Raw genomic sequence first — 27,799 nt, 5'->3', positions numbered from 1 at the left:
CTGAGGCCATGCATCCTACCTGCAGCTCCCCCCCCGCCCCAGTCAGGGCACCTCTCACGTCCCTGCTGGTGTGGAGCGTGCCTGGGAGAGAGAGACCCGTGTCGCCCTCAGAGAGAGGCTGGCAGATGTGTGGGGACAGGAAGCCTTTGCCCAGCCCGGGGGGCAGTTAGCGGGTGACGCCAGGAGCATCCCTGCAGTGTGCTTGCCCGGCACCCCGGCCCACAGATGACACGCTCTGTGCAGACCCCGGTGTGGTCCCCCAGGCTCCAGGCCCCGGCCAGGCCCGGGAGCCGTACGAGGGACGTGAAGCTTCCTGCCTCTCCTTGAGAGTGACTCATTGCGAGTTTCACATTTTCATTAGCCTGTTTATTAGTATTGAGGCTCAGTAGCCGACACCCCCCCAAGAGGAAGTTCAGGTCTCTCATGCAGGAGCCGGGACATTCCCTTGCAGGTCTGGGTGCTGGGGATCTCTAACAGCAAAGGCTGCTTGTTGGCCGGGCGGGCAGGTCCACGTAATGGGCGGGGCCAGGGTGGGAGGGGCTTCTTGCAGAGTTGCCTCTGGAACCTTCCGTGGCTCCATGAGCGCGGAGCAGGCGTGGCACTCTGGGTCCCAAACCTGTCCCGCCACCTGACGTGACGGGATACCACATGCGCTGCCTCAACAGTATTCGTTCACGCGGTTTTTAAATCAAATAAGTTCATTTTCAAAAGGAAAGCGTGTCACTTCCATAAATGAAGACCCGGAATCACTTGCCATCAAGAGAAAATAACCGTAAAAATAAGTGCAGTGAAATCAAACAATGTCATTAAATTCTGGCTGGATCCCCTTTCCCGTCCGTGCCTGTGTCTGATGTCTTATCTCCCTTTCTAAGCAAGGAGATTAGCCAGGGTCAGGGAGGTGCGCACGGCCACTCGCACCAGCCGGATACCTTCTCCTTGGAGTCCGCAGGCGGGAGGTGACAGCCTGACAAGGGAGTGACTGATTGCCGTGAGCGCCAAGGTGAACCGCCTCGTGGCTCCTCGTGCCTCGGTGGGTGCGGCCGCACTGAGACGGTCTCGATGCCAACGTTGACTTCCGTTAGCTCCTCAAAGGGGTCCTCAGCACCCAGGGTTCCCACGGGCCCTGTAGGAAAGCCTCCTGCCCACCGATGCCAGGCAGGGACCGTGGAAACCCGGAGGCCTGGGGGGCTATGGCGTGGACCCCTCCCAGCGCCGTGGACCGTGGACCCTGATGAGCACACCCTGCTCCTGGCTGCCCCGTGCGGCGGCCACAGACACGTGTGGCGACTGCGTCCCTGAGGAGCTGACGCCACACGGATTGCATGGTGTTCGCTTACTCTCACATCGCCACGTGGCCAGCCTGTCCCCTGACCCGGCCGGGCCGGTTCGCAGTGTGCAGCCCGGGAGGCGAGCGGCCCTCCGGGCAGTGGAGTGCCCAGCACAGCCAGGACAGTCACTGGATGCCCAGGAAGCTCTCACTGAGCCGCCAGCTCCGTCTCTTCCGCCCAAAAGAAGCCCCTTGGCAGGCAGGAGCTACACAGGCCCCCCCCAGACCCTCCCCTTTTCCTCCCAGACCCTCCCCGTTTCCCCCCAGACCCTCCCCTTTCCCCCCCAGAGCCTGCCCTTCCCCCCCCAGACCCTGCCCTCTCCCCCCCAGACCCTGCCCTCTCCCCCCCAGACCCTCCCCTTTCCCCCCCAGACCCTCCCCTTTCCCCCCCAGACCCTGCCCTCTCCCCCCAGACCCTGCCCTCTCCCCCCCAGACCCTGCCCTCTCCCCCCCAGACCCTCCCCTTTCCCCCCCAGACCCTGCCCTCTCCCCCCCAGACCCTCCCCTTTCCCCCCCAGACCCTGCCCTCTCCCCCCCAGACCCTCCCCTTTCCCCCCCAGACCCTGCCCTCTCCCCCCCAGACCCTGCCCTCTCCCCCCCAGACCCTGCCCTCTCCCCCCCAGACCCTCCCCTTTCCCCCCCAGACCCTCCCCTTTCCCCCCCAGACCCTGCCCTCTCCCCCCAGACCCTGCCCTCTCCCCCCCAGACCCTGCCCTCTCCCCCCCAGACCCTCCCCTTTCCCCCCCAGACCCTGCCCTCTCCCCCCCAGACCCTGCCCTCTCCCCCCCAGACCCTCCCCTTTCCCCCCAGACCCTGCCCTCTCCCCCCAGGCCCTGCCCTTCCTTGTCCCCGCAGGGTCTGGGGCCGATGGAGGAGCGTAGTTTCTAGCCAGAAACGGCTGCTCTGTGCTGAGCGTTGGCCAGGTGCCGGGCACCGTGCTAAGTGCTGGATGTGCACAATCGCATCAGCAGCAATTCTCAGAAGAGGGTGCTTTATTCTCGTTTTACAGATGAAGGCTCAGAGCTTGTGTCACTTACCCAAGTCCCCAGCTACAGGACAGAGCGAGATGAGCCGTGACCCTGGACTCTGGCCTGTTGGCACCCTGCCCCGTGCACCGCCAAGAGCCCGCGCTCGCCCACCTTCTCCCTGGACAGGCCCGAGCCCGTCCAGCACCCCCAGCAGATACTTGAGTCCCCCTGCATGCTGGTACCTGGGACTGGAGCCCCAGCCAGAAAACAAGGAATGCTCACAGAGTGGCCCCGGGCCCCGAAGCTCCGTCTAGGCAGCGAGAGAAAGGAAGGCGGGCCTTTTCCTCCTCCGGTCTGCCCCACGTCTGCCCTGTCCCTCGGCGCTGGTCCTCAGTGCTCCTCACTGGATCCGAGAAGCAGCGCTCAGGAGAGAGGCTCGTTATGTGGGAGTGGGATGGGGGGTAGGAGCGGGCACTTGGTAGAGGCTCAGCAGCTGGGACGTGACCTTGAGATGACTGGGAACCGGGTCCTGAGGACGGGCAGACGCTGCTCAGCTCCAGGAGGGAGCGCCCTGGTGTGTGCTCCCTGGGGTGGCAGACCCCCGAGGGCCCCGGCGCCTGGAGCTCCCGTTTCACCGCTCCTGGGTGCCCCTGGGGGGATGCATGCGGCCCCGGCGCAGGCCCGGCTGGCGGTGCAGGGACACCCAGCGAGGCCGTCCGCAGAGCAGTTTTGCTGAGTGAAGAAGTCAGTATAAAAGAATGCACACTGGATGGTTCCACTTACAAAATTCTTGAAATCGAAAACTAATTCATAGGGATCAAAGGTAAATGAGTTGTTTTGGGATTGGTGGGTGGGAAGAATCACGAGGAAAGAAATATCCATGGGCATTAGGAAAGTTTTAGAGGTGACATGTCAGTTATATAGCAAAGAAACAGTAGAAATAGACGTTTCAGAGCGGGAATAAGACTGATTTCTCTATTCCCAGCCATCCGCTTGGATTAATGGAGTTGTGTTTTGGGGACAAATTATCGAAGAACGGTGGCTTCTTTGGAGGGAAATGGGTGGCAGGTTTGAGGAGAAATTGAATTACGCGTCCACTGTGTGTCAGACCCCGTGTTAAATACTTTATATGAGTGATCCCGTCTAATTCCCATAAAACCCTTGGAGGTGCGTTCCGTTACCCACGTTTCACAGATGGGAAAGGGAGCCGGCGAGAGGTCGAGCCACCTGCTCTGTGACCAAAAAGGCAGTGCTGGCGCCCCGAGACTTCGTGCAGACAGAGCTGGGCGGGTCCTGGGAGCCCACCTCCACCTCAGCCCTCCTCGGGGCGCGCGGGCACCACTCGGAGGGACGTGCTTGTTCCGGTTGCACACTGTCCAGGGACTGGCGGACGTTCCCTCCGCCTGGGCCCGGAGGACTCCGCCGTGCAGGAAGAGCCCGTCGCCCTAACTGGCGCCGCATGGCCGTGGTCAGACCCACCGGGGAGTGAGCTCCGGGCTGGCCTCAGAGAAGACGTCAGGCGGCGGGGTGCGGTGGGGCGCGGTGGGGCCCGGCCGGGAAGCAGGCCTCTGGATTCCGTGCCAGCGCCCTCCTCCATTCCCGCGGGGCCTCTGGGCGGTCCGCCCCGTTGACTGGCCTCGTTTTCTCCTTTGGACGAGGTGTCCGACTTGGTGCATGTTTGAGAGGTTCCTGCTTCCTCCCTCGCTCTAGGAAGATGTGAGTCTGCGCGGCCACAGCCAGAATCTCGGCAGGGGTCTCGGACGGTGTGTCCGTCTTCCCAAGCAAGAGCACTGATTGGGTGGAGACCGCTGAGTGGGCAGGTTCCCGGCACATGGCGGGGGGGGGGGGGGTGCTGCCTCTGGTCCACACAGGCTCTGGCCACTGGAGAATGACCACTGAGTCAGTTAGGTCTTCACATGGAGCTCTCACCCCCCAGGGGGACGCCACTCTTGAGCACCCCAGCCTCCATTTCCAGAGGGATGCGGGCCAGTCTCCTGAGAACGGGCCCACATCGCTGGTCCCCTGGAGAAGGGACCGACAGCTGGACCAGCGGGGCCGCCAGGCTGTGGGCTCCGTCCCCGTTTTGCTTGTCCGGTGAACATGCCAGTGCATTTCCCTTATCACGACTTGGTGAAGGACATAAACCCTGGCCAGAGTGTGATCTCTCTGCAGTAACATCTCCCGGTTCTAATTTCAGACGTTAGCTTATTTTCGAAAGGCTAAGTGCGGGACAGGCCTGATCCCGGCGCCTCCCAACGCGGACAGGCACAAGCTGTGGCCACACCTGCGCGTCAGCGCCGCGGGAGGAGGCCGGAGACTCGGAGAGGGAGCGGAGCATTAGGGATTTCAGTTCCGCTTTATCTTCAACTTGAAATGGAGGAAAACAGACAAAAAACAAATAAGAAAGCTAAACAGTTGCGTGAGAGCTAGCAATTTGCTGGCTCCTGATGACAGACACTGCATTATCATAATTGTCTCTCCTACATGATGGGACAGAAAAATAATAATGTCACTTTATTTATAGCGGGGTGGCCCCTTTATGAGAGTCATCCAAGTTCTGCCAAGTGGCGTAGGTCAGATGACATCTTTTGATCAGGCCTGTCCAAAGAGATCACCGGTGAATGGCAGGTAATGGAGACCCAGTGACAAACCAAATCTAACGCAGAAATAGGGCTGCCAGGCCTGCCAGTTACCCATTAGAGGCCCGCCCGGGGAAGGCAGCTGCTTGACGCGCCGGCCGAACACCTAAATCAGCCGAGCGTCAGGGCTAAAATTGTGTATTATCATTGGAAATGGCTATTATTTCCTCGGTAACATTTCTGTTAGGGCTCTGTTTGTCTTGGGCTGACCCACCATCGGAAGTGGACTTGGAAGGAGGCAGGCCCCAGGGACGGCCAGGCCCCCCGGGTTTGGGCCGTTGCCTGGTTTTCATTGCTGGGCCCCGATGGGGTGCCGCCCGGCCCTGTGTCCTGCTCAGGTGGAGGGAGGGGCGCTCCCCTTACAGGTGGGGTCAGGTCCCCGAGCCTGCGCTTCTCTGCCCCGTGCATCGCTGCATCGCTCCCACCTTCTCCGCCATCACAGCTGGGCTGTCACAGGCCACACACGCCTGGGACCTGCCGAGCACAGGGGAGGGAGGCCCGCAGAGGGAGGAGGTGGAGGGGAGGATGGCGTCTGCTGCCACGCCCGCCCAGCCTTGGGGGACAGAGAGGGGCAGAGGCGGCTTCCACGTGATGGGAAGAGTTAGGGAATCGGGTTGTGCTGCGTGGACATGGCGGTGAAAAGGTTCTGGTGGGAAACAAAACGTGCTATTTTTTTAAATTTGGGGGGTGGATCGGGGTGGGATGCAGAGAAACACTCAGAGAAACGTGTGGAAGCCAGGGCTGCAAGGCTCCAGCGAGAAGCAACCTCGTCCCGGGGCGCCCAGGTGGTGCTGTGGTGATTTGTATTCTGCAGTGCATGCTGGGATGTTACAAATATTATTAAACATTGAAATGAGTATACTAGTTAGCTAATTAGGACGTTCCTCTTTCTTTTAATAATCCCGATGCATTCTCTTTCTTTCCTACCTCCGTTTCTATACACGTGGTAACCCTAAAGAACATATTTAGAAACATAATTAGTTATAATTAGAAGCAACAAACCTGGCCCAGGGTAGCTCAGTTGGTTACGTGGAAATGCAGGTAATGGTGGCAGTGGCAGACACCGCGTTCCCCGCTGCCTGAGGAAGTGACGGTCTGTCACACGCACACATGCACACGCGCACACACACCCCCATGCTCGTGCACACGCGTGCCCTCCCAGGACAAAGGAGCCGGTGCTGGAAGTTTCTCGGGCTTGGCCTGCGGACGTCTCACAGCCTCGCGCTCCTGGATCCTTTTGCATTAGCTCCGTCTTTAAGTAACGGAGACACCGTGTCAGAGCCGTGGCGTCAGTCCCCGGTGATGAGAAGAAGACAGACATGTGACTGTTAGGTCTCTTGGCAGGAAATTTGGTCGAGAAGTCCCTTCCAATTTGTCACGTGCAGCGGTGGGCCCCGCTCCGCGGAGGCTGGCCGCCCAGCCCCTCACATCACCTGTCGGGGGCCCCCGGCTTGATCCGAAGTGACAGGCTGCATGTGCAGGGCCCCCGAACCAGTCCTCCGTGTCCCGGCTGTTTGCTCAGGGAGGACACTCCTCTTCCCTGACGGGAGGCAGTCACCTTGGACACGTGACCCTGCCCTACGAAAAAGCCTCGACCCCCTGAGGGGCTGCCCCAACCTCTGTGTATGTGGAAGAGTAAACCGGCCTGTGCTCCTGCTGGCTGTCGAGTGAGAGTTTTTTTTTAATTTCTCTTGAATTATGTAAAGAAGCATCACAAGATATTTACGATAAAAAAAACAGATATTCTTTTTATACACTGATAAAATTGGAAATGTGGAAGCGTATTTGGAAGTGTAAACAGATGGTTAAAGATATTTGCTGGGAAGCATCAGAAACCGTCTTCCTGCTTGCTGCTCGGCTACACGCTGCTCTGGAGTCAGCTCACGGGCCCCGCAGGATCGGCCCACCTGGCTTCCGAGGGGAGCGGGGGGCCCCCCTCTGCATCCCGATGCCGCGGACGAGCCTGCCATGGCCCGGGCCTCTGCTGCCCGCTCACTGGCGCACAGAGGGCTCCTTCAACCTCTGAGCGAGGAGGAGGCCTCTGCGCTCCTCCCTCCTCTGGGGGGCCGGCTGCGAGACCTGGCTCCGGAGGCCGGCATCCCCTCCCCTCCCCCTAAGGTATGGCCAGGGCTCTGTCTTTGCTGGGGACACGGTCCTTGATTCCCAAGAGCTCCGTGTGGGAGGTGCCCTTCCAATGCCATGGGAGAAACCTGGGGAGAGAGGAAGAAGGAAGTGACCCGCTGCCTTCCCCCTGCCAGGGAGCAGGATCCACCCCACAACACATTTCGGGTAACGGAGTCCACAGGTCAGGTGACGTGGCAGAAGGTGAAGAACGCCATGAGGTTGGCCCGGGGGTGGCGTGTGGGCGGGGTGCCTGGAGGTGGGGTGGGAAGGAAGAAACAGCGGTATTTTCTACAAGCTGATCTGAGATGCTTTTAGTAGAATTGTTCAGTAGCAATAATCTGTCAACAGATTACAATTTTGCTTAATTTTAATGTGGCTAACTTAAGATGGTTGTATAGTAAATTTATGCAACTGATCACAGTTATTAAATTACCGCGTCTGCAAAGGAAGCAATCAAACCCCTTATTACAGTTGCTGTGAGTGAATGCTAAATGTCACGGAGCCACCAGTGCGCTGCGGGGAGCCGCACTCCAGTTAAAGATGCATAAAATATCAGCACTTTTTTAATGCTTGTGCATTCAACAAAGACTCCCATCATAATTAACTGGTATGGAAATAAATAATTCTTACAAACTACCTCAGAAACAGTTGTGCTACAGTTTTTGTCAAAGTCTGCTGCTCTGTAGCGATGTGTAAGCCCTTCAGACACACTTCCTGACTCACATATGCTATAAAATATTTAAATCTCACAGAGAGGTTTGAGAGCGATATAAATCCAACTCTCGGCGCTAAAAAGTAATTTATGATGATTAATTTAATTATACACTTGAAGGTTTTGATATTTTAAAAACTGGAGATTACTTTTTTGGGGGGCTAGGAGGGTCCCAGTTTGCCAGTTCTTTCTGCAAACACCTGAGGGTGCCTGCGGGGCCCGGCCCCACCAGGAAGGTGGGCAGTCCGGGAGCTGCGTCCCCGTCCCGGTTCTGCGTCCTGTCCTGGTCCAGTCCCCGTCAGCATGTTCCTCCGAGTCCTGTCCGTGCGATTCCCACAGCACGTGTGCACGTCGTGGGACTTGTGGGAATCCCCAAGGGCACGTGGCAGGCCGGCGGCGCCGGGCCCTCAGGGACTCGCCGAGCGTCAGCTGTCGTCATTAGGGTGGGTGCCCTGCCTGCACCGGCGTCTTTCGGAGGCCCGTTTGCTTTGGCTGGCGCGGGCCACAGCCACATCAGTCGTCCCAGAGCTCCGGGTTACCCCTGGCCAGCGCCCACACTCGTCGGGGCTGCGGGGTTTTGTCCATCTGGCCTGGTGGGTCTTGGCACCGCGGGGCCTGCGGGGCCTGGCGGGAAGGAGGAGAGCTGGCAGGCGGGTGAGCAGCGCCCAGCACCTGAGCCTCACGCCTGAGCCGGTCCTGTCCCCTGAGCAGCCCCATGGTGACGGCTGGACCTGGGGGTGGCCTGTGGACAGAGCCCTCCTGCAGGCTGGTGACGCCGGCTGTGTCGACGGAGTGCCCCGTCCAGCCAGGCCTGTGCCTCCTGGAGAGAGGTGCCGCTCGGGCACTGGGGGCATTGTGGTGATGGGTCAGTTTACGCGGCTCACACGCTCCCAGCTCTTCCCATGGGCTGTGGGCGCCCAGCAGGGCCGCATGTTTGCAGGGATCATACGTTCAGGCAGCAGACCTGCCGCCGATGCCTTCTCTTACCGAGCACGCTCAACGGGGTACGTTTGTTTGGAATTGTTTGTTCAGGTTTATGTGGAGGGTCACTGTGTTGGCAGTCGGCCTCATGGGGGTGTCCCTTTGTGCGAATGCAGATGGCCTGACCCGTGGGGCCTGTTGGGCTAGAACCTTCGCTCCCAGAGTTTCTGTCTTGTCCTGTGGCCTCACTTCAGGCCTCACTTGGGGTCCAGAGGGACAGTTTCAGGTGGACGTGGCGCTTCTGTGTTAGTGTCCATCCTACGGTTTGATGAGAAAAGTGACAGCGTGCATAGCGTTTTGGGGAAAAGCAAATACACGCTCATAAAGATCCATTAGGGAAATGCATGTGGTTGGGAATGGGGAGGAGACAGCTATACTTAATAAACATCAGATTCTAGAATCTCTTTAAAAAGTCCATTTTGGTTTAAATATAACAACGTTTCTGAAATAACGGCAAACACTGGCCTGCCTGGAGGGCTGTGCGTTCACTCGCTCTCCGTGGGGCCCGTGTGCTGACCCCGTGGCCGGCTGTGCTGGGGAGTCCCACCTCTTTCGCGCTGGCTTCCCAGAGCACACGTCGCGGCTCAGCCCTGGTCTGGGGTCCTGGGGACCCTGGGCTGCAGCCCGGGGACGGGATCGCCCCGAGAACCTGGGAGCCAGCCCTGTGGCTCCATCTCCGAGTGCAGACTTGCTCTCTGAGATGAAGGTGATTTCGGGGCTCACACACGTGGGTTCATGGACTCCCCCGCCTTTGGAAGTGTCAGCAGCGTCACCCCGTGCTTGCAGCCCAGGCAGCTGCGGTGACGGATGTCCCTGGTGTTGGGGGGGGGAGCGGTTCAGGAGACCCGAGTTCACATCCTGGCTCTGTTTGACCAGCTGGGCATTCAGTGGGACCCGCGTCCTCACGTGAGAAGTGGGTGGTGTGAGGAGACGGGTCGGGGAGCAGGCAGACCTCCACAACGCCCCGAAAACGAGAAGAACAAGAAGCCCAGGCCTCCCCGCCGCCGTCACCACTGTCACTGCCGGTCACGTCACTGCCCTGTCGGGCGGCCTGGCGAGGGCTCCTGAGTGTCCCGGTGACTCCTTCCGACCCGACCCGGTGTCGCCGCCACGGGGCCCTCGGTGGGCCTTGCCATCGTCCCTGTGGCGCCTGGTCCGTGACGACGCCGGCGTCTCTCCTCTGGGCACGTCCGGCTCAGCTGGACCCCGGTGCCAGGCCCCTCATCTGGTTGTTTCCACGCCGCCCACGCCGTGCGCAGTATGGCGAGACCGGGACGAGGCGCTGGCCCAGGGATGTCCTGGCTGTGGCTGTCTCATGTTAATCCCAACAGCTGTCCCTGTGCGCCTGCGTGCGCCTGGTTACCCAAGGTGAGCTGGCACGTGGGCTGGCCACCAGGTGGGGGACAGGCAGGACCGCTTTGCATGGGGCATGGCCTTCCGGGATGTGGGAGGGCCCGCCGTCCTCCCTCCGAGGAACACGGGACTGGGTCCCTCACGCCCCCCAGGCCTGACGTCGCAGTCCCTGAGTCTTTCCAGCAGGAGTGGCTCCCTCGCAGGCCCACCCCGCCCGCCACCACCGTCCCATCCCATCGCAGCCCGGGAGGAAAGCGCCTCAGAGACTGGCTCATGGCAGGGGAAGGGGCTCGGATACAGCCTCAAGGAGCTCCTCCCGAACCACCGTGTTTAACGTAAACATGCTCTCCGAGATCTCTCAAGTGATTGACACGGAGATGAGTGCGCGGCGGTTTTGCATAATCTCCGTCAGGCGCTCCCGCTGCCAGTGCTCCCGTCAGCAGCCCTCCCCCACGCCCCGCGGGCCTGAGAAGTCGCCCCAGTGCGTGCCCGCCAGGCTTCGTGTGTGGGGAGGGGTGTCGGGCCAGGAGTTCCTGGACAGGACTTTCTCCAAAGAAACCCTCCCCCTCCGGGAAAGTAAAGGTCCCCCCGGAGCCAGGGATGGTCCTGTCAGCAGGAGAGAGGCCTGGGCCCGCCCCCTGCCGCCCGAGCCCCGCCCCCAGGGGCCATCCCACCGGAAGCTAGTTGTAACCTACTTTCCAGCTGGGCTATTTTATGTCAAATTGAGGCCGTCTTTGATGTAAAGAAGAAAGAAAACTGGTGTTCGATTACGATCATATCTAACTGCCCTGGTCCGTGAGCGCTGTCCCTGCGCAGTGAGGTTACCTGGGTCGGGACCACAGGCTCTGCCTCTGTGGGACTGCCTGTCCCTGCAGGCCCTCCAGTCTGTCCCTGGGGATTTCTGATGCTCGGCAGGCATTGGCGGCGGGGGCTGGGGACAGGGTTAGAGCCGTGTGCACGGGCGGGGGGACAGGGTTAGAGCCGTGTGCACGGGCAGCGGGGGCTCTGGGACAGGGTTAGAGCCGTGTGCACGGGCGGAGGGACAGGGTTAGAGCCGTGTGCACGGGCGGGGGGACAGGGTTAGAGCCGTGTGCATGGGCGGAGGGACAGGGTTAGAGCTGTGTACGTGGCCGGGGGACAGGGTTAGAGCCGTGTGCACCGGCGGAGGGACAGGGTTAGAGCCCTGTGCACGGGCGGGGGGACAGGGTTAGAGCCTTGTGCACGGGCGGGGGGACAGGGTTAGAGCCGTGTGCACGGGCGGGGGGACAGGGTTAGAGCCGTGTGCACGGGCTGGGGGACAGGGTTAGAGCCGTGTGCATGGGCGGAGGGACAGGGTTAGAGCTGTGTACGTGGCCGGGGGACAGGGTTAGAGCCGTGTGCACCGGCGGAGGGACAGGGTTAGAGCCCTGTGCACGGGCGGGGGGACAGGGTTAGAGCCTTGTGCACGGGCGGGGGGACAGGGTTAGAGCCGTGTGCACAGGCGGGGGGACAGGCTTATAGCCGTGTGCACGGGCGGGGGGACAGGCTTATAGCCGTGTGCAGAACATTCCTGGGGCTGGCGGAGCCGCAGTCCTCAGAGGAAGGTCGATCAGATCCCGGGATCGATGGGGCCGTGGGATCCCGCTCAGGGGAGGTGCTCACCTTCACAGGGAGAGTCCGCACCTTGCACGCGCGCACGCACACACACACTGCTCTGTCTTGGAGCCATTCGTCTCTGAATGTCAAATTGCAATAATTAACCATTATTGATCTTAAATTCAATTAACTTCATTAACACAGGTCATGATGGGGGTGCTTGTAAGGGAAAGGCATTTGGCAAGTGTCTCTGCTCCTGTGACATGCTGTCCTCCCCGTGGTGGCCCAGACTGGCCCTCGGAGGCAGCGGGGCAGCGGGAAAAAGGGGCATGCGGAGCCCCCAGGGGTTTGTGCAGGAGGCGCGGGCAGCGTGGGGCAGCGTTGGGCCGCTCTTGAAATGCCGTGATTTCCCGAGGTGGGGACTCTGCCCGTGCCCACCCCCTGCAGAGCCGGCCCCTGACTCGGAGGCTCCCAGGTCTCCTGACTGGAAAGCAGCCTCCGCGTCTGTTTTCAGATGAAAAGACACGTCCCCTCTTGACCTGGGGAGCAGAGAGCTGCTTCTGCACGTGCACTTCTCACTCCCTCCACGCCCCCCTCCCCCGAGCCTCAGTCTCCCTGTCCATTAAGTGGGCATGGTGTTGGCGTGCCCTCCCCTGGGGTGTTCCAGAGCTCCCTCCCCTTGGGGGTGCCACCCTGCGAGGCCCAGCTTCAGGGGGCAGGGTGCTCCTGAGTGTGGACACCCGGTCTGGGTTTTAGGGATTCCTTGTGGAGATGCTGCTTGTCCCCTCGGTCGGGGCATGCACACAAACCAAAAAGAGCAAGCATGACGGCTGCCTCTGTGCTTGTGACGTCCTTTCGTGTGAACGTTTGATTCATTCAAAGAGCTTTCCAGGCACCCGCGTGTGCAGGCCCTGGGGGCGGTGTCCTCGCCCACCCGGCAGCTCTCACCCGCAGGTGGCCCGCGCTCACCGAGCGCACGCCCTCGACCCTCTGCCTCCTGTCTCTGCTCTGTGGCGAGGGAGGAGGTGACGGATGTGAGGTGGGAGGGCATGCAGGCTGCTCTGCCCTGAACGGAGAGCGTGGAGGAAGCTGGGGATTTCTGCCTTTGGTGACACTTGTCTGTGGTGGCGCTCACCCTAAGCAGCGCCTCCCCACTGAGGGACCCGGGGCCAGGAGTTACTACGGGTGTTTATGGGGGTCGCGTGAGGGGGCGGGGCAAGGAGTGCGGTCCCAGCCCCTGTGATGTGTATGGAGAGACCGTTGATGCGTGCGGTTAGCCATGGCAAACACCACGGGAGTTAAACGCCAGGGGAGACATGCAGACGATAATGCCAACAATCGTTCCTTACGTTTCTCTAGAATGTAGAACCAAGAGAGGCCTTTCCATCCACGTCTCGTCGCTGAAATTAAAGAGGGACAGATGAGAAAGGACATGGAGAGGGGCGGGAGGAGGGGGTGTTGGCAGGCAGGGCAGCGATGTGGGAAAGCGGAGCATCAGGCGCCATGTGGAAGGAATGGCAGAAGCCACGACGAGACCAAAGAACCCTTCCTGGGAAAGGGGCACGTGTGGTGGCGTGGGCAGTGCAAGGGCGGGGAAGGTGACAGGGAGCTGGGTGGTGCTGCCCTGGAATGTCAAGCTGAGGATGGTGTGGGCGTGACCCTCCGATGCTCTCTGAGCTCTGTAACCAAGGCCCTTTGACTGTGACTCTGCTGTTCATTTGGTAATTTCCTCCTCACCCGAAAGCATGCAGAGTGTGTATTTACTATCATACACATGTGGGTGAAGGGGTGGGTCATTGGGCGGGTGGGTCTGTGGGTGGGTGGATGGATGGATGGATGGATGGATGGATGGGTGGGTGGGTGGATGGGTGGATGGGTAGATAGGTGGATGGATGGATGGATGGATGGATGGATGGATGGATGGATAGGTGGATGGATAGGTGGATGGATAGGTGGATGGATAGGTGGATGGGTGAATGGGTGGATCTATGGGTAGGTGGGTGGATGGATGGATGGATGGGTAGATAGGTGGATGGATGGATGGATGGATGGATGAGTAGATAGGTGGGTGGATGTATGTATGTATGTATGTGTGGATGGATTGGTGGGTGGATAGTGGATGGATAGGTGGATCTATGAATGGGTGGATCTATGGGTAGGTGGGTGGGTGGATGGATGGATGGATAGATGGATGGATGGATGGGTGGATGGATAGGTGGATGGGTGAATGGGTGGATCTATGGGTAGGTGGGTGGATGGATGGATGGGTGGATGGGTGGATGGGTGGATAGATGGATGGATGGATGGATGGATGGATGGATGGATGGATGGATGGATGGATGGGTGAATGGGTGAATGGGTGGATGGATGAAGGAAGGGATGGGTTGTTTGCTGGGGGGTGGGGTAGATGGAGGGGTGGGTGGATGGTGGATGGTGGATGGTGGATGGATGGGTGAATGGGTGAATGGGTGGATGGATGAAGGAAGGGATGGGTTGTTTGCTGGGGGTAGATGGAGGGGTGGGTGGATGGTGGATGGTGGATGGATGGGTGGATGGGTGGATGGATAGAGGAAGGGTTGGGTTGTTTGCTGGGGGGTAGGGGTGATTTGGTGGGTGGGTGGATGTTGGATGGTGGGTGGATGGTGGATGGATGGGTGGGTGGATGGGTGGATGGGTGAAGGAAGGGATGGGTTGTTTGCTGGGGGGTGGGGTAGATGGGTGGGTGGGTGGATGTTGGATGGTGGGTGGATGGTAGATGATGGATGGATGGGTGGATGGGTGGATGGATGAAGGAAGGGATGGGTTGTTTGCTGGGGGTAGATGGGTGGGTGGGTGGGTGGATGGTGGATGGTGGGTGGATGGAAGGGTAGATGGTTTGGTGAAGCAGTTGCCCCTCTTCCATGTAATTGACTCCTCTTCCATGAAAACCATCTATTACTGCTCCCTGAACACGGCGCTGGGGGAGCAGCGGGAAGGCCTCGTGAGCGCTGGGCTGGCACAGGTACAGCCCACTCGGAACAGGCCCGTCGTGAAGGCTGCCCCACGTCCCCCACCCATCGCCCTGGTCTCAGCTGTGGCCCCGGCTGTGAGATCACTGTGTGGACAGAGAGGGTCCGCTGGGTCCCACAGCTGCCTCACTGGGGACTCCAGGCTCCCTGGTGGGGTCCCTCTCCTCCCTCAGGAGCTCCCAGGCCCAGAGCCGACGGTGTCTGAGGCACAACACTTCCAGGCACTGGAACGCTGGCCTCTGCGCACGGGTGGTGTGGGATTCCAAGCACACCCCGGTTTCAGGAAGTTTCCAGCTGCTTTTGCTGTTGTCTGGAGTCCACCCGGTGAGAGAATCGGCTGCCGGGAGGAAGTTACTCTCTCCGTCCTGAGACCCGTGATCGATGGGGTCTGCCTCCTGGTTTTGGGAACTAACAGATGCAAAGGGCATAGGGAAGGGTGCAGACTTAGACTCTTTACTCCAGGCGGCAGGCAGCATGGGCATGCCGTACCCACAGGGGCTTTACCCCTTCACCTCTCTTGCCGGGACTTAGCTTTGCCCGATAGACGATCCCGGGTTAGCAGGCAGAAGGATTGTCAGCCTCCGCCACCACCGGGCTGGGCTGGAGGGTGGTTCTGGCGGCGGTTCTGGCGCCGAGGGACTTGCACTGGAGGTTTGGTGCCCACGTGGCTCATATGCGCTTGAAGCCAAGAACAAAGGTGGCTCAGCTGTCCCCGCACGGAGTGGGTCTTCACTCTATTGGGAAGGTCTGTCTGAGCCGGTGGCTGTCAGTGTGACTGTGTCCGTGGCACTTATTTCTCTGGGGTGGGGTTGGTGCCCCACTGCAGCCGAGCGGATCCCCGGAAACGTGTGCGTTTGGAGCTGAGGGAGCTGTCTTTCCGCTCTGTCTGGGGGCTCTGTCGCCCTGACTTCCTCTCTGTGCCACCTGCCTTACGGGAGGCCCTGGGGTGGGGGCGGGCTGGTCTGAGGGCTGCTGGAGTGATGGGATGAGGCCTTGCCTGACCCGGGGTGGGGGCTCCAGGCACGGCTCCTGGGGTCCCAGGCTTCTCGCTCTCCTCAGCATCTGCAGGAAGGGGCCCTGTCTGGATGCCGCATCTGCACCTTCGGAACAGGCTGGGGTTCCAGCGCCTGGGAGGGGTCCTGGGTCTCGCTGTCACTGCCTCCGAGGGTCGGCAGCGGCCTGTCACAGCCTGAACCCGCTGGTCACCCACCGTCAGGAGGCCACGCTTTACCTGGCGTGAGATCCTCCAGCTTCCTTAGCAGGTGCCACCAACGGGCCGGGCCCACCTCACACGTCACATCACACCAACGCGTTCAGAATTAACACGCCCACCTGGCGGGGGAGACGGCCCCGGTGCCGCAGCCTTGGGAGAGGTCCGCACCCAGGACCACGCCTCGTGTGCCCAGCCCGCGGCCCGCTGGCCCTTTGGGCTCCTCTTGGTCCCGGGGAAGCTGCAGTGCGGAGGGCTGCCCGATCCGCCCCTGTCTCCCCGGGACGCCGCTCGCTCTTTGCCCCCAGAGGCTGTGCCCGCCTCACTCAGACAGCCCGAGCGAGGTTCTGTGACCCCGGTCCCCAGGCGGAGGAGGCAGGGCCCGTGCTCTGCGGACGGGGCCGTTCTCTGCTCGCTGCCCCGTGTCCTAACAGGGCCCACAACGCGGTCCACTCACCGTGGTGTGGCCAGCGCCTTGGCTAAGCTCCTCCACCCACCACCCCCTCCGCCATCTCCTCGCTCTCCGCTCTCCTGGCACCGTCAGGACGTTTCTCCTCAGTGCTGCTCCTCGAAGCCCCGCCCCGCGCAGCCAGCGGGACGTACCCCGTCCTGGCTGTCACCTTCCGGGCCTGAGCATCGGGGAGGTGGGAGCTGCCAGAGGGAGCTGTGCCATCACTGGCCCAGACTGAGCCCGCCGGCGGCTCTGCCCTGCACCCTCCGGGGCTCCCAGCGCCATGGGGCGGCTCTCGTAGCACCTGGGTGCCTGTCAGAGGGGCTCCCGCCCCGTGGGTCAGGGGCATGGCGCTGTGCACAGAGGGAGACCCCGGGAACGCACCCAGAGGCGCCGCGGGCGGCCCTTTGTGTGAAATGGACCCTTGCGGTTGGATTCCCGGTGTGATTAGAGCAGGGCGAGAGGTCAGCTGTCTCCCACAGAGAGGAAGGCGCTGGCTCAAGACGGGCTGACCTGACACGGGCCGCGCTCCTTGGAGAAGGGGGCCCGGCAGGGCCTGGGCTGCGGGGACCCAGGCAGCCGAGGTGCCTCCCCCACTGGAACACGCCCTCCCCCAGGAACCAGCCAGGGGGGCCCAGTGAGTGGGCTGTGGGTGGGCCCAGTGGGTGGGCTGTGGGTGGGCCCGGTGGGTGGACTGGGGGTGGGCCTGGTGGGTGGGCTGTGGGTGGGCTGTGGGTGGGCCCGGTCGGTGGGCCCGGTGGGTGGGCTGTGAGTGGGCTGTGAGTGGGCCCGGTGAGTGGGCTGTGGGTGGGCTGTGAGTGGGCGGTGGGTGGGCAGTGGGTGGGCCCAGTGGGTGGGCTGTGGGTGGGCGGTGGGTGGGCCCGGTGAGTGGGCGGTGGGTGGGCTGTGGGTGGGTGGTGGGTGGGCGGTGGGTGGGCGGTGGGTGGGCCCGGTGAGTGGGCGGTGGGTGGGCCCGGTGAGTGGGCGGTGGGTGGGCTGTGGGTGGGCGGTGGGTGGGCGGTGGGTGGGACCAGGCCTGGTCCTCGGCTGCCTCCCCCTGGGAGTCCTGCTGAGCCCGGTGCCTGTGCTGGGTCAGGGCATTCCTCCGCCTTGGTTGGGTCTTGCTCTCATTTCCCACCACCTCTCCTCCCTGACCTCCTCCTTCCCACCGCCCACAGCTCAAGGCTGCCCGAGGGAGGAGGCCCAGGCCTGTGCCATGGGGCCTCTCACCCAGCAGGCCCCCGTGTCCCCTTTCTCATGCCCCCCCAGCCCCAGTGGCTGGAGAGTGCAGACCTATGGGGCGCCCTCAGCTCCGCTGCCTGCGCCCCGAGAGGCACACCGCGCTGCGGCACCGCCCCCGGCCCAGCCACGTGGACATTCCTGTCACCGTGCCCTTCCCTCCACCAGCGATGAGCGAAGTGAGCGACGATAAAGGTTCCCGAGGCTCTTCACTCCGGGCAAGCCCCTCGTCCCCTGCCGGGTCTCGGACAGGGGGAGCCACGGGAGGGACTCGGGCCCGGAGGGCAGGCACGTGGACCCCCTGGGATGGGGCGTCCCCTGACGTGGAGGCCGCTGTGTGTCCAGGACAGCGCACTCGCCACGGGCCTTCTGCGTGATTCCCCCTGGAGTTCAGTCAAACCCCCTCTCCACCGCCACTGACTCCTCCTGGGGTCCCAGCGGGGGCTTGGCACTGTTTCCTTTAGGGGTCACCTTTCCAGTGCCCGTGGCTGCAGCAGGGAGGCGTGTCCACCCTGGGCCACGGAGCGGGGCAGGCGCAGCTCCGGTGACGGCTCACAGCACGCATGCGTCAGCGCCAGGCGGAACCGCCCGTTGGCTTGCCTGTCTCTTGACGCCCCAGGGGTCTCGGGCTGTCGTGGAGGAAGCTTCTGTGACTCTGAGGGTTTTCTTTCTCACGAACATGTGCCTCCACCCAGGACTGTTGAATTCTGCGTGTGCCAAGCCCCCAGTTCATCGGGCCTGTGCCCTTGGCCTTGAGCGCCGGGGACCCCGGGGACGGGTTACCGTCTTGCTGGTCAGGTCCAGACTGTTCATGAGGAGAGACATGGGGTGACCAGGGAAGGGTGGCCCGCTCTGCCAGGCCTCATCCGGGAGGGAAACTCGTGCCTTGGAGCCCCGGGGGGATGCAACCGGCCTGGTCCGCCCTGGTCTCGCTCCTGTGGTTCCCTGCACGCCTGCGCTGGGGGGTGGCTGCCGTGAGGCCCCCTCCTTGCAGAACTGCCCCGGCCACTGCCTTTGGCTCAGGAGAAAGCAGTGCTGACCCTGCGTCCGTGCAGATGGGCTGGGGTGGGCCCGGGCTGCTCCCCTGCAAGGAGACCGCCCCCGGGTGGGTGCTGTGTCCTACCAGCCAGGGTCCATGTGCGGTGGCCCTGCTGACACGCCCCCCACTCAGGATCGACCCAGGAAGGACTGGTCAGTCCAGCCCGCCTGCTCTGCCCCGGGACCGGTCAGTCTCGATCCCCTCGGTGTCGGGCAGCTGTTGAGGAGGTTGGAGAAGTTGTCTGTGGTGTGCGCTCCTGGTCCGTTCATTCACGCCGGCATCGTTCATCTGTCAGGGGGGCCATCGAGGGGCTCCAGGCCAGCAGTGGGGAGGCGGTGCCTGCACGGAGGCTTCTGGGGTCCCTGCTCTGGGGGCCACGCGCTCCCGGGTGGGAGGTGGACCGGGAGCCACTAGGTTTCCCCCTGCACTGGCGGCCTTCACGGCACGTGGCTCTTCCCTGTCCTGCGGCCCTGCTTCTTCGGGCTTCGGGGCCGAGTCCGATTCCCGCCTCTCCCACAGAGTTCCCGGGGCTGCAGGGGAGCAGCGCGCCCAGGACTGGTTCCTGGGTGGCTCTGGGAGACGAGCGCCGAGATCCATCCCCGTGCGCACGGCCGGGCTCCCGGAGGCAGGTGCTCTGACCCGTCTGCTCTGCGTCCCGTCTGCCAGGACCGAGGGGCGCCCCTCCCGGCTGCCCTACCCTGAACGCTGGCCATGGGGGTTTGCGAGCCAGGCCTCCACGCCGTGCTGTGAGCTGAGGAAGTGGGGGGACACGGCGAGCCCCTGCAGTTTCCCTTTCTGTCCCTTTTCCAGGACACGCGCCCCCTGCATCAGCGTGGCCAGCCCAGCGGCCAGGCCCCCCTGCCCATTGTCAGCCTTTAACTTGTGCACGGCCTCCCACGTAGGGTCCCCGCAGCGTGTCGCGCCTCCGAGGGCCGGAGCAGGGCCCACCCTCTGTCCCTCAGAAGGACGCTGCTGCTCGAGCACAGGACTCGCCCCCTCGTGTGCCAGGAGCAGTGTCCCTGCCCCCAGGGCTGGTCCCACCACGGGTACCCGGGACACAGCCCCCCACCCCCGTGGTGACGTCACTGCTTCTCAGCGCAGGAAGCGAGGTGCTCAGCTCGGGGACTGGGAAGGAGCAGGAGGGCGCGCACGCTGGAAGCCCGTGGGCGCATCTGCGGTCCTCACTGGTCTGAGTCCCGCACCGTGTTCCCGGCAGGAAACCCACCGAGGGCACCTCTGTCGTGCGGCCGTGACGCCCACACATGAAGCTGCTCTTTCTTCCCAAGAGTCTGTTTCTGTCCAGCCGGCCATGCGCTGGCCCTGTGGCCTCCCACACCCTTTCCCGCGGGCCGACAGCGCACGGGTGTGGAGGGGCAGGCGTGGCTTCAGATTGGGACTCACCACACGGCTCCGCGTCCTGGGGACCGGGTGGACGAGTGACGTCCGCAGTGTCCTGTCCTCAGCAGCCCGCTCTGAGCTCGGGGCCCGGCGGCTCCACTGAGGAGCAACCCAAGTCACCACGAGAGTAAAAAAGGTCATTCTGTTCTCCGGGCCTCGCGCCCCTGGGCCGGAGCCCTGAAGCCACGACCCCCACCCTCCCGCCCACCTGCTTGGGCCTGCATGCGGGTTTACATAGGAGCCTCTGGCTTCCGGAGAGGCAGGGTCCCAGGATGCCCGGGAGGCTGGTGCTGAGCAAATATTGACAAAGTAGTCTAAAGAGCAAACACTTTGACATTTGTAAGGTCCACGGAAGGTCTTGTATATATTGACACAGAGGAGTGAGCGCTGCATACCGATGTCCCCAACATGCTCTGACCTCACCTGCGCCCGTGTGTGTGTGCAGGTGGCGGGACGGCCGTGTGGACGGGCGCGGGGCCCGGGCGGGGCAGCGGTCCTTCTTCCCTCCCGTCAGGAGCACACCACTGCCCGTCTCTTGGTAGGACACATATGCTAAGTTTCCAGAAGACCCGCTTTTCCAGGGGATAAGAGGGAAAGAGCCACAAAATCTCATCTTTAATTTATTTCCATCGTTGCACTTCCTTTTTACTTGTAAAAATTTCATTGATGTTTTTGTCCTTTATATTTATTAAAGATGGAGCCTCAAAAATGTAATGAGTAAAAAATGCTTGCTTAATTTAAATGGTGAATCTGTCTGTTAAGAAATGCATTAGGGGTAGGAGAAGCATAAGACATATTAATTGACAGACAGGAACTGCTGTCTCTGAGGTTGATACAAGTAATTTATTACTTTAGGAATGAATGCCACCTCCAGAACGTGCTTCATTAATTTCAAATTTAGTTTTAATTTCAAGCTGTTGCCCCTTGAGAAGAATAAGGTGGCAAATTATGTTTGAAGAGCAGATATTTTTTGTACTCCGAAGAAACACCACATTGTAACTATTTAATTTTACAAATAAATGTGCCCACCGGCTTCGCTGCGTTTTCCCAGGAGCTGAGGAAATATGCCAGGTAAGACCGACACCCACTAACGCTTTCTTCTCTTTCTCTTCTCCCGGTCGCTCCTCTTTCTGTCGCACCTGCCCCACCTTCCCACCTGTCACTGCGCAGCCTATGTTTCCGACGAGCTCAAGGCTGCCGCCCTGGTGGAGGAAGAGCTGGACCCCGAGGGGAGCCCGGCAGATGGGGAGCCCTCGGCCAAGTACGCGTGCCCCGAGAAGGAGCTGAGCAAGCCCTGCGCCAGCTACCAGAACTCGCCGGCCGCCGAGTTCTCCAGCCACGACATGGACAGCGAGTCCCACATCAGCGAGGCCAGCGACCGCATGGCCGACTTCGAAAGCGGCTCCATCAAGAACGAGGAGGAGACCAAGGAGGGGGCGGCGGCGCTGGAGGAGACCTCCGTGTCGGACAGCCTGGAGCAGATGAAGGCCGTGTACAACAACTTCCTGTCTAACTCCTACTGGTCCACCCTGAGCCTCAACCTGCACCAGCCGGCCTCGGAGAAGAACCCGGGCAGCAGCAGCAGCAGCAGCAGCAGCAGTAGCAGCAGCTGCGGCAGCGGCAGCTTCGACTGGCACCAGAGCGCCATGGCCAAGACGCTGCAGCAGGTGTCGCCGAGCCGCGCGCTGCCCGAGCCCAGCCTCTTCAGCACCGTGCAGCTGTACCGGCAGAGCAGCAAGCTCTACGGCTCCATCTTCACGGGCGCCAGCAAGTTCCGCTGCAGGGACTGCAGCGCCGCCTATGACACGCTGGTGGAGCTGACGGTGCACATGAATGAGACGGGCCACTACCGCGACGACAACCACGAGGCGGACAACAACAACCCCAAGCGCTGGTCCAAGCCCCGCAAGCGCTCGCTGCTGGAGATGGAGGGGAAGGAGGATGCCCAGAAGGTGCTCAAGTGCATGTACTGCGGCCACTCGTTCGAGTCCCTGCAGGACCTGAGCGTCCACATGATCAAAACGAAACACTACCAAAAAGTGCCTCTGAAGGAGCCCGTCACGCCCGTGGCGGCCAAAATCATCCCCGCCGCTCGGAAGAAGGCGCCCGCCGAGCTGGAGCTGCCCAGCTCCCCGGACTCCACGGGCGGGACCCCCAAGGGCGCGCTGGCCGACACGAACGACGCGCTGCAGAAGAGCGCCAACCCCTACATCACGCCCAACAACCGCTACGGCCACCAGAACGGGGCCAGCTACGCCTGGCACTTCGAGGCCCGCAAGTCCCAGATCCTCAAGTGCATGGAGTGCGGCAGCTCCCACGACTCCCTGCAGGAGCTCACCGCCCACATGATGGTCACCGGCCACTTCATCAAGGTCACGAACTCGGCCATGAAGAAGGGGAAGCCCATCATGGAGACGCCCGTCACGCCCACCATCACCACCCTGCTGGACGAGAAGGTGCAGTCCGTGCCCCTGGCGGCCACCACCTTCACGTCCCCCGCCCACACGCCGGCCAGCGTCTCCCCCAAACTGACCGTGGAGGTCAAGAAGGAAGTGGACAAGGAGAAAGCCGTCCCCGACGAGAAACCGAAGGACAAGGAGAAGCCCTGCGAAGAGGAGGAGAAGTATGACATCTCCTCCAAGTACCACTATTTGACGGAGAATGACCTGGAGGAGAGTCCCAAGGGGGGGCTGGACATCCTGAAGTCCCTCGAGAACACCGTGACGTCCGCCATCAACAAGGCCCAGAACGGCACCCCCAGCTGGGGCGGCTACCCCAGCATCCACGCCGCCTACCAGCTCCCCAACATGATGAAGCTGTCCTTGGGCTCGTCGGGGAAGAGCGCGCCCCTGAAACCCGTGTTCGGCAACAGCGAGATCTTGTCCCCCGCCAAGAGCCAGACCCTGGTCTCCCCGCCCAGCAGCCAGACCTCGCCCATGCCCAAGACCAACTTCCACGCCATGGAGGAGCTGGTGAAAAAGGTCACTGAGAAGGTGGCCAAGGTCGAGGAGAAGATGAAGGAGCCGGAGGGCAAGCTCTCTCCGCCCAAGCGGGCCACCCCATCCCCCTGCGGCAGCGACGCCAGCGAACCCGTCAAGATGGAGGCCTCTGGGGACGGCGGCTTGCGCAGCCAGGAGCACAGCCCCAGTCCCCCGCGGGAAGGCGGCAAGGAGGCGAGCCCCCCGACGGAGCCTGTGGAGAACAGCCAGGAGCCCGGCAAGCCCGTGGCCGGCGCCCTGAGCAGCACCGCCATCATCACCGACCACCCGCCCGAGCAGCCGTTCGTGAACCCCCTGAGCGCCCTGCAGTCCGTCATGAACATCCACCTGGGCAAGGCCGCCAAGCCCTCCCTGCCGGCCCTGGACCCCATGAGCATGCTTTTCAAGATGAGCAACAGCCTGGCCGAGAAGGCGGCCGTGGCCACGCCCCCGCCCCTGCCGGCCAAGAGGGCGGACCCCCTGGACCGCTATTTCTACCACGCCAGCCACGACCAGCCCATCGACCTGACGAAAGGGAAGAGTGACAAGGGCTGCTCGCTGGGTTCGGTGCTCCTGTCCCCCACGTCCACGTCGCCGGCCACCTCCTCGTCCAACGCGACGACGGCGAAGACGGCCGCCGTGGTGTCCTTCATGGCGAGCTCGCCGCTGCGCGAGAACGCCCTGTCGGACATCTCCGACATGCTGAAGAACCTGACGGAGAGCCACACGTCCAAGGCCTCCACCCCCTCCAGCGTCTCCGAGAAGTCCGACGTCGACGGGGCCACCCTGGAGGAGGCCGAGGAGGCGACGCCGGCGCAGAAGAGGAAGGGCCGCCAGTCCAACTGGAACCCGCAGCACCTGCTGATCCTGCAGGCCCAGTTCGCCGCCAGCCTGCGGCAGACCTCGGAGGGCAAGTTCATCATGTCGGACCTGAGCCCCCAGGAGCGCATGCACATCTCCCGGTTCACGGGGCTCTCCATGACCACCATCAGCCACTGGCTGGCCAACGTGAAGTACCAGCTCCGAAGGACAGGCGGGACCAAGTTCCTCAAAAACCTGGACACGGGCCACCCCGTGTTCTTTTGTAATGACTGCGCGTCACAAATCAGGACTCCCTCCACCTACATCAGCCACCTGGAGTCGCACCTGGGCTTCCGGCTCCGGGACTTGTCCAAACTGTCCACCGAGCAGCTCAGCGGTCAGATAGCACAAACCAAGTCGCCGTCCGAGAAGCTCCTGGCCGCCTCCTCCGAGGAGGACCTGGGCACCTCCTACCAGTGCAAACTGTGCAACCGGACCTTCGCGAGCAAGCACGCCGTCAAGCTGCACCTCAGCAAAACGCACGGGAAGTCCCCGGAGGACCACCTGCTGTACGTGTCCGAGCTGGAGAAGCAGTAGCAGCGGCTCCGGCCGAGACGCCCGTGGTCTGCTCTGGGGAGGCCGCGCCCGCACCGAGGCCGCTCCGTCCCGCCGCACACAGGTTCTCGTCCTCCCGGCAGCGCGCTCGGGCGGGCGGTTTTGTACGACTGTGCCGTGCTGATAGAGGCGCGTGATCAGCGGTTGTTACTGGTAACCAGGAAGGCCGACGCGCAGTGCTAAGCGTTTGGAACTCTGTGTAAATGGGATTTAGTCGGGAGCACCGATGCCCCAAGCTGCATGCGTAACAGACCGTTTAATGAAGCATTTATACCGAAGCCCGCGCCCCTCCATGCAACCGGAGTGCGTGCGCCCGTTCCTCACCCTTTCATCTTCAGCCCTCTGAGTACTTTGAAGCACTTTTGCATTCGTTTGGTTAAAAAAAAATAAAATAAAATGATAATAATGTATGAAGCTCTGTTTTGTAAACTCCTTACCAGCTTCGTTAAAATTAATAATATGAACCTCCGTTTATGCAGATCTGCAGGGGTATAACACGCCTTGAAATTTAAAAGAATATTATTTTCACATTGAAACATGAATGTATATATTGTATAGATTTCAGACTCTCTTATGAAGAATGTGATTGTGGTTAAATGACCTTTTTTCCTGCATTTATAGCAACAGTGTTTTATGAACCCGCTATGCTCCGGGCATACGCCGTGCCTGTGTATAGTGTATATTTCTGTTTCCTTTTTTAAGGTCTCTGGGTTTTGTTTTTTACATGCAAACATTGTAAATTATACAGAAGATACCACAGATAGCATTTATAAAGTATACAGAAACATTATCTGAAAGCAAAGTATGATTGTTTGTTTTGCTATACAGTACATCTATATTGATAGAGGTTCCCGTTTAAATTATACATATTTATTAGCGCCACGTCATCATTTGTTCCGAGCAGTCTGAACAAGCGCGGCCAGGGCGACGTCCACGGCAGGCAGCATCGGAACTATTTTGCACATCGTTTTTTAAAGGTATTTATTAGAAATCAAAGAATGCTCACAATAAACTCAGTGCTCAAAGGGCGAAGTCTGTTTGAAAAGGAAAAAGGAAAACAGAGAGAGAGGGGGGGGGAGAGAGAGAGACTTGTACTGTATTTCCTAAGCGTTGATGAAGCCTTTAAAATGTTTGTACTGTAATACTTTGCTGCGGCCCCGGGGCCGCCCTCCCCACTACTTACCAGCCCTCGGCCGCCAGGCCAGTGGCCGATGCCTTTTTGTTTCAAACGGTAACTTTCTGTTTTCTTCTCCTAATTATTCTCCCCGGATCCCACACTGCAGCTTTATCTTTAGGCTCATGAAAGGTAACCCGTGGTTACCGCTCTCCCAGCGATCCCGTTCTTCCCGGTTTTGGCAGTTAATTTGCAGCAGTAACTGACAGCTGACACCCCGTGAAAACCCCTGTATAAAACCTCGGCATGTACACAGCACAGCCACTTCCCACACCGTGTGCCCCGTTTCCCTGTTGACGATGCACCACCATTCTGTGACTCTTCACGTAACCCTTTTTCTACGGCAGCATTAAAATCGTCTTTTTGCTATAATTTTGTGTCGTGTTCACAATTATGTCTGAAATGCGCTCCGACTCACGAGCGCATTAAAATGGAATTGCGTGCGGTGTGCTTATGGCTGAGGTGGCTGCGGGGTCTGCCAGGTGCTGGCAGGCGGAGCTGCCGTAAATCAGGGGAGCCTCCGTGAACCGGGGCGCTGGGGGAGCGGGCACACGCTCTCCGAGGCGGCGTGGCCTGCACGTTTGAGAGGAAGGAAGACATGGGCATGTGGTTGGCTTCTCTCCGGGGGAGGGATGCTGCCGATTGGGTGGCAGAGCGCCGGGTCCCACCTGGGGGCTGGCGTGGGGTGGGGTCCGGTCTCCCCGCTGGGTGTGCGGAGTCGGGGGCCCCGAGCCCTGCGGGGCAGACGGGAAGTGAGGTCCGGAAGCCTCCACGCACGGCGGCTCCTGCCTGTTGACGTGATTCCCGCGGAGCAGCAGACAATGGAGGGGCAGGTGGGGTCGGGCCCAGGGCTCCCTCCCAGCACAGAAGCTCCCACGGGTGACGAGGCACAGGATGGCCCGGGGTGGGGGCGGCACCCACACGGGGGCCGGGAGGGGGGGGGAGCGTTTATATGATCGTCACCAGCTCCTATGAGTCCTGGCAGATCGTGCCAACACGACGCGGCAGGTCCCGTCAAGCTGCGAAATACCTTCATTACGTGTGCACACCGCTCTCGCAGTTCGCCGAACCGCCGCTCCCACCCGAGGATTATACCAACGAGCGACGCAGCCCGCCACGTGGTGCCGGAGCGCCTCACCTGAAACAGATACTCCCATTAAAGATGGAAATGAAGCCCTTTCAGAGATGTTTGGCAACACGCCCACATCCTTCCATTCATCCCACCCCTCTTGTCACCAAGCGTCCCAGATCCCTGTCGGCGCCAGTCTCGTCGGCAGTCAGCTCCCTCCCGGTTTTAGAGAGGAACTCGCCCGAGTTCAGAACGGGATTTGGGCCAACGGGTTCCAGGCTGGCTGCGTGTATGCCTGTGACGCAGACGCCCACGTGGGCTGTGCCAAGGTCGGGGCCGCGAGGGCTTCCCTGGGGTCCCCTCTTGCGTGGCCCGTCCCTGGGAGCAGTCCCGTGCCCCGTGACCCCTGGGAACCTGGCCCAGGTGCCTCCCCACCCTCTCACCCGGAGCCCAGGTTTCCACTCGGATTCTTCGCGGTGAAGTACAGCGTGGGTGTATTAGAATCCCAAGCCCTGCCGCTAACAGATTAAACTGACAACACTTCCTCACCACCGGCCCGGGCGCTTGGCGGGAGGCAGGGTGGTGCTGCTGGTGGGGCCCCGGAGAGTTTGGGAGAAGAACCTGACATCTGCCCATCTCCCCCTCAGGCCCACCCCGCCCCTGGGACTCTCATTCGGGTTTGGCAGTGAGCATGTCTAGTCCAGGTAGGTGGCACGCGGTCGCTCCTTCGGCATCCAGGTTCAGGGCCAAGAGGGGACTGCTTGTACTCACAGGCCCCGAAACTCACTTCACCCCAAGGGGAAGCGGTGCCGGGGCACGGAGGGCCCGGGCCGGGGGTGCACACCGCCCTGGGTGGTGACAGCCCCCCAAACCACACATCACAGGGAGGGGGCGGCCGGGCCTCAGCCCACCTGGAAACGCAAGGCCACTTGGTTCGGGGTCACAGGACGCTGTCCTGGCTGAGGGTGGGCCAGCCCCTGGAACAGCCTCCCCCCCGGAGCTGGCGCCTGCTCCTCCCGCAGCAAAGCAGGACGCAGCCAGCTGCTCCCTGCCAGGCAGAGGCGGCCAGCCCCACAGGGAGGCTCACAGAGGGGGTGAGTGCGGAGGACTGTCATCAAGTCTGTCTTTACCTGCGTCC

General features: G+C 61.4%; 1 protein-coding gene across 3 annotated transcripts in view; it reads left to right on the top strand.

Moving 5' to 3' along the window:
* TSHZ3 (teashirt zinc finger homeobox 3) overlaps positions 1-25,964 on the top strand; it is a gene marked incomplete at its 5' end in the record, with an annotated part of 60,756 nt that extends 34,792 nt beyond the window's left edge. For all 3 annotated transcript variants that reach the window (XM_080644359.1, XM_080644360.1, XM_080644361.1), the window contains one exon: positions 21,195-25,964. In XM_080644359.1, the coding sequence (XP_080500485.1) occupies positions 21,195-24,400 (3,206 nt within the window). In that variant the 3' untranslated portion in view covers positions 24,401-25,964. The remainder of the gene's footprint in view (positions 1-21,194) is intronic.
* Between the last annotated feature and the right edge of the window lie 1,835 nt (positions 25,965-27,799).

The sequence above is a fragment of the Plecotus auritus genome (assembly GCF_963455305.1).
Source record: "Plecotus auritus genome assembly, chromosome: 10".
Taxonomy (NCBI): domain Eukaryota; kingdom Metazoa; phylum Chordata; class Mammalia; order Chiroptera; family Vespertilionidae; genus Plecotus; species Plecotus auritus.
This window is presented reverse-complemented; position numbering and strand designations above follow the sequence as displayed.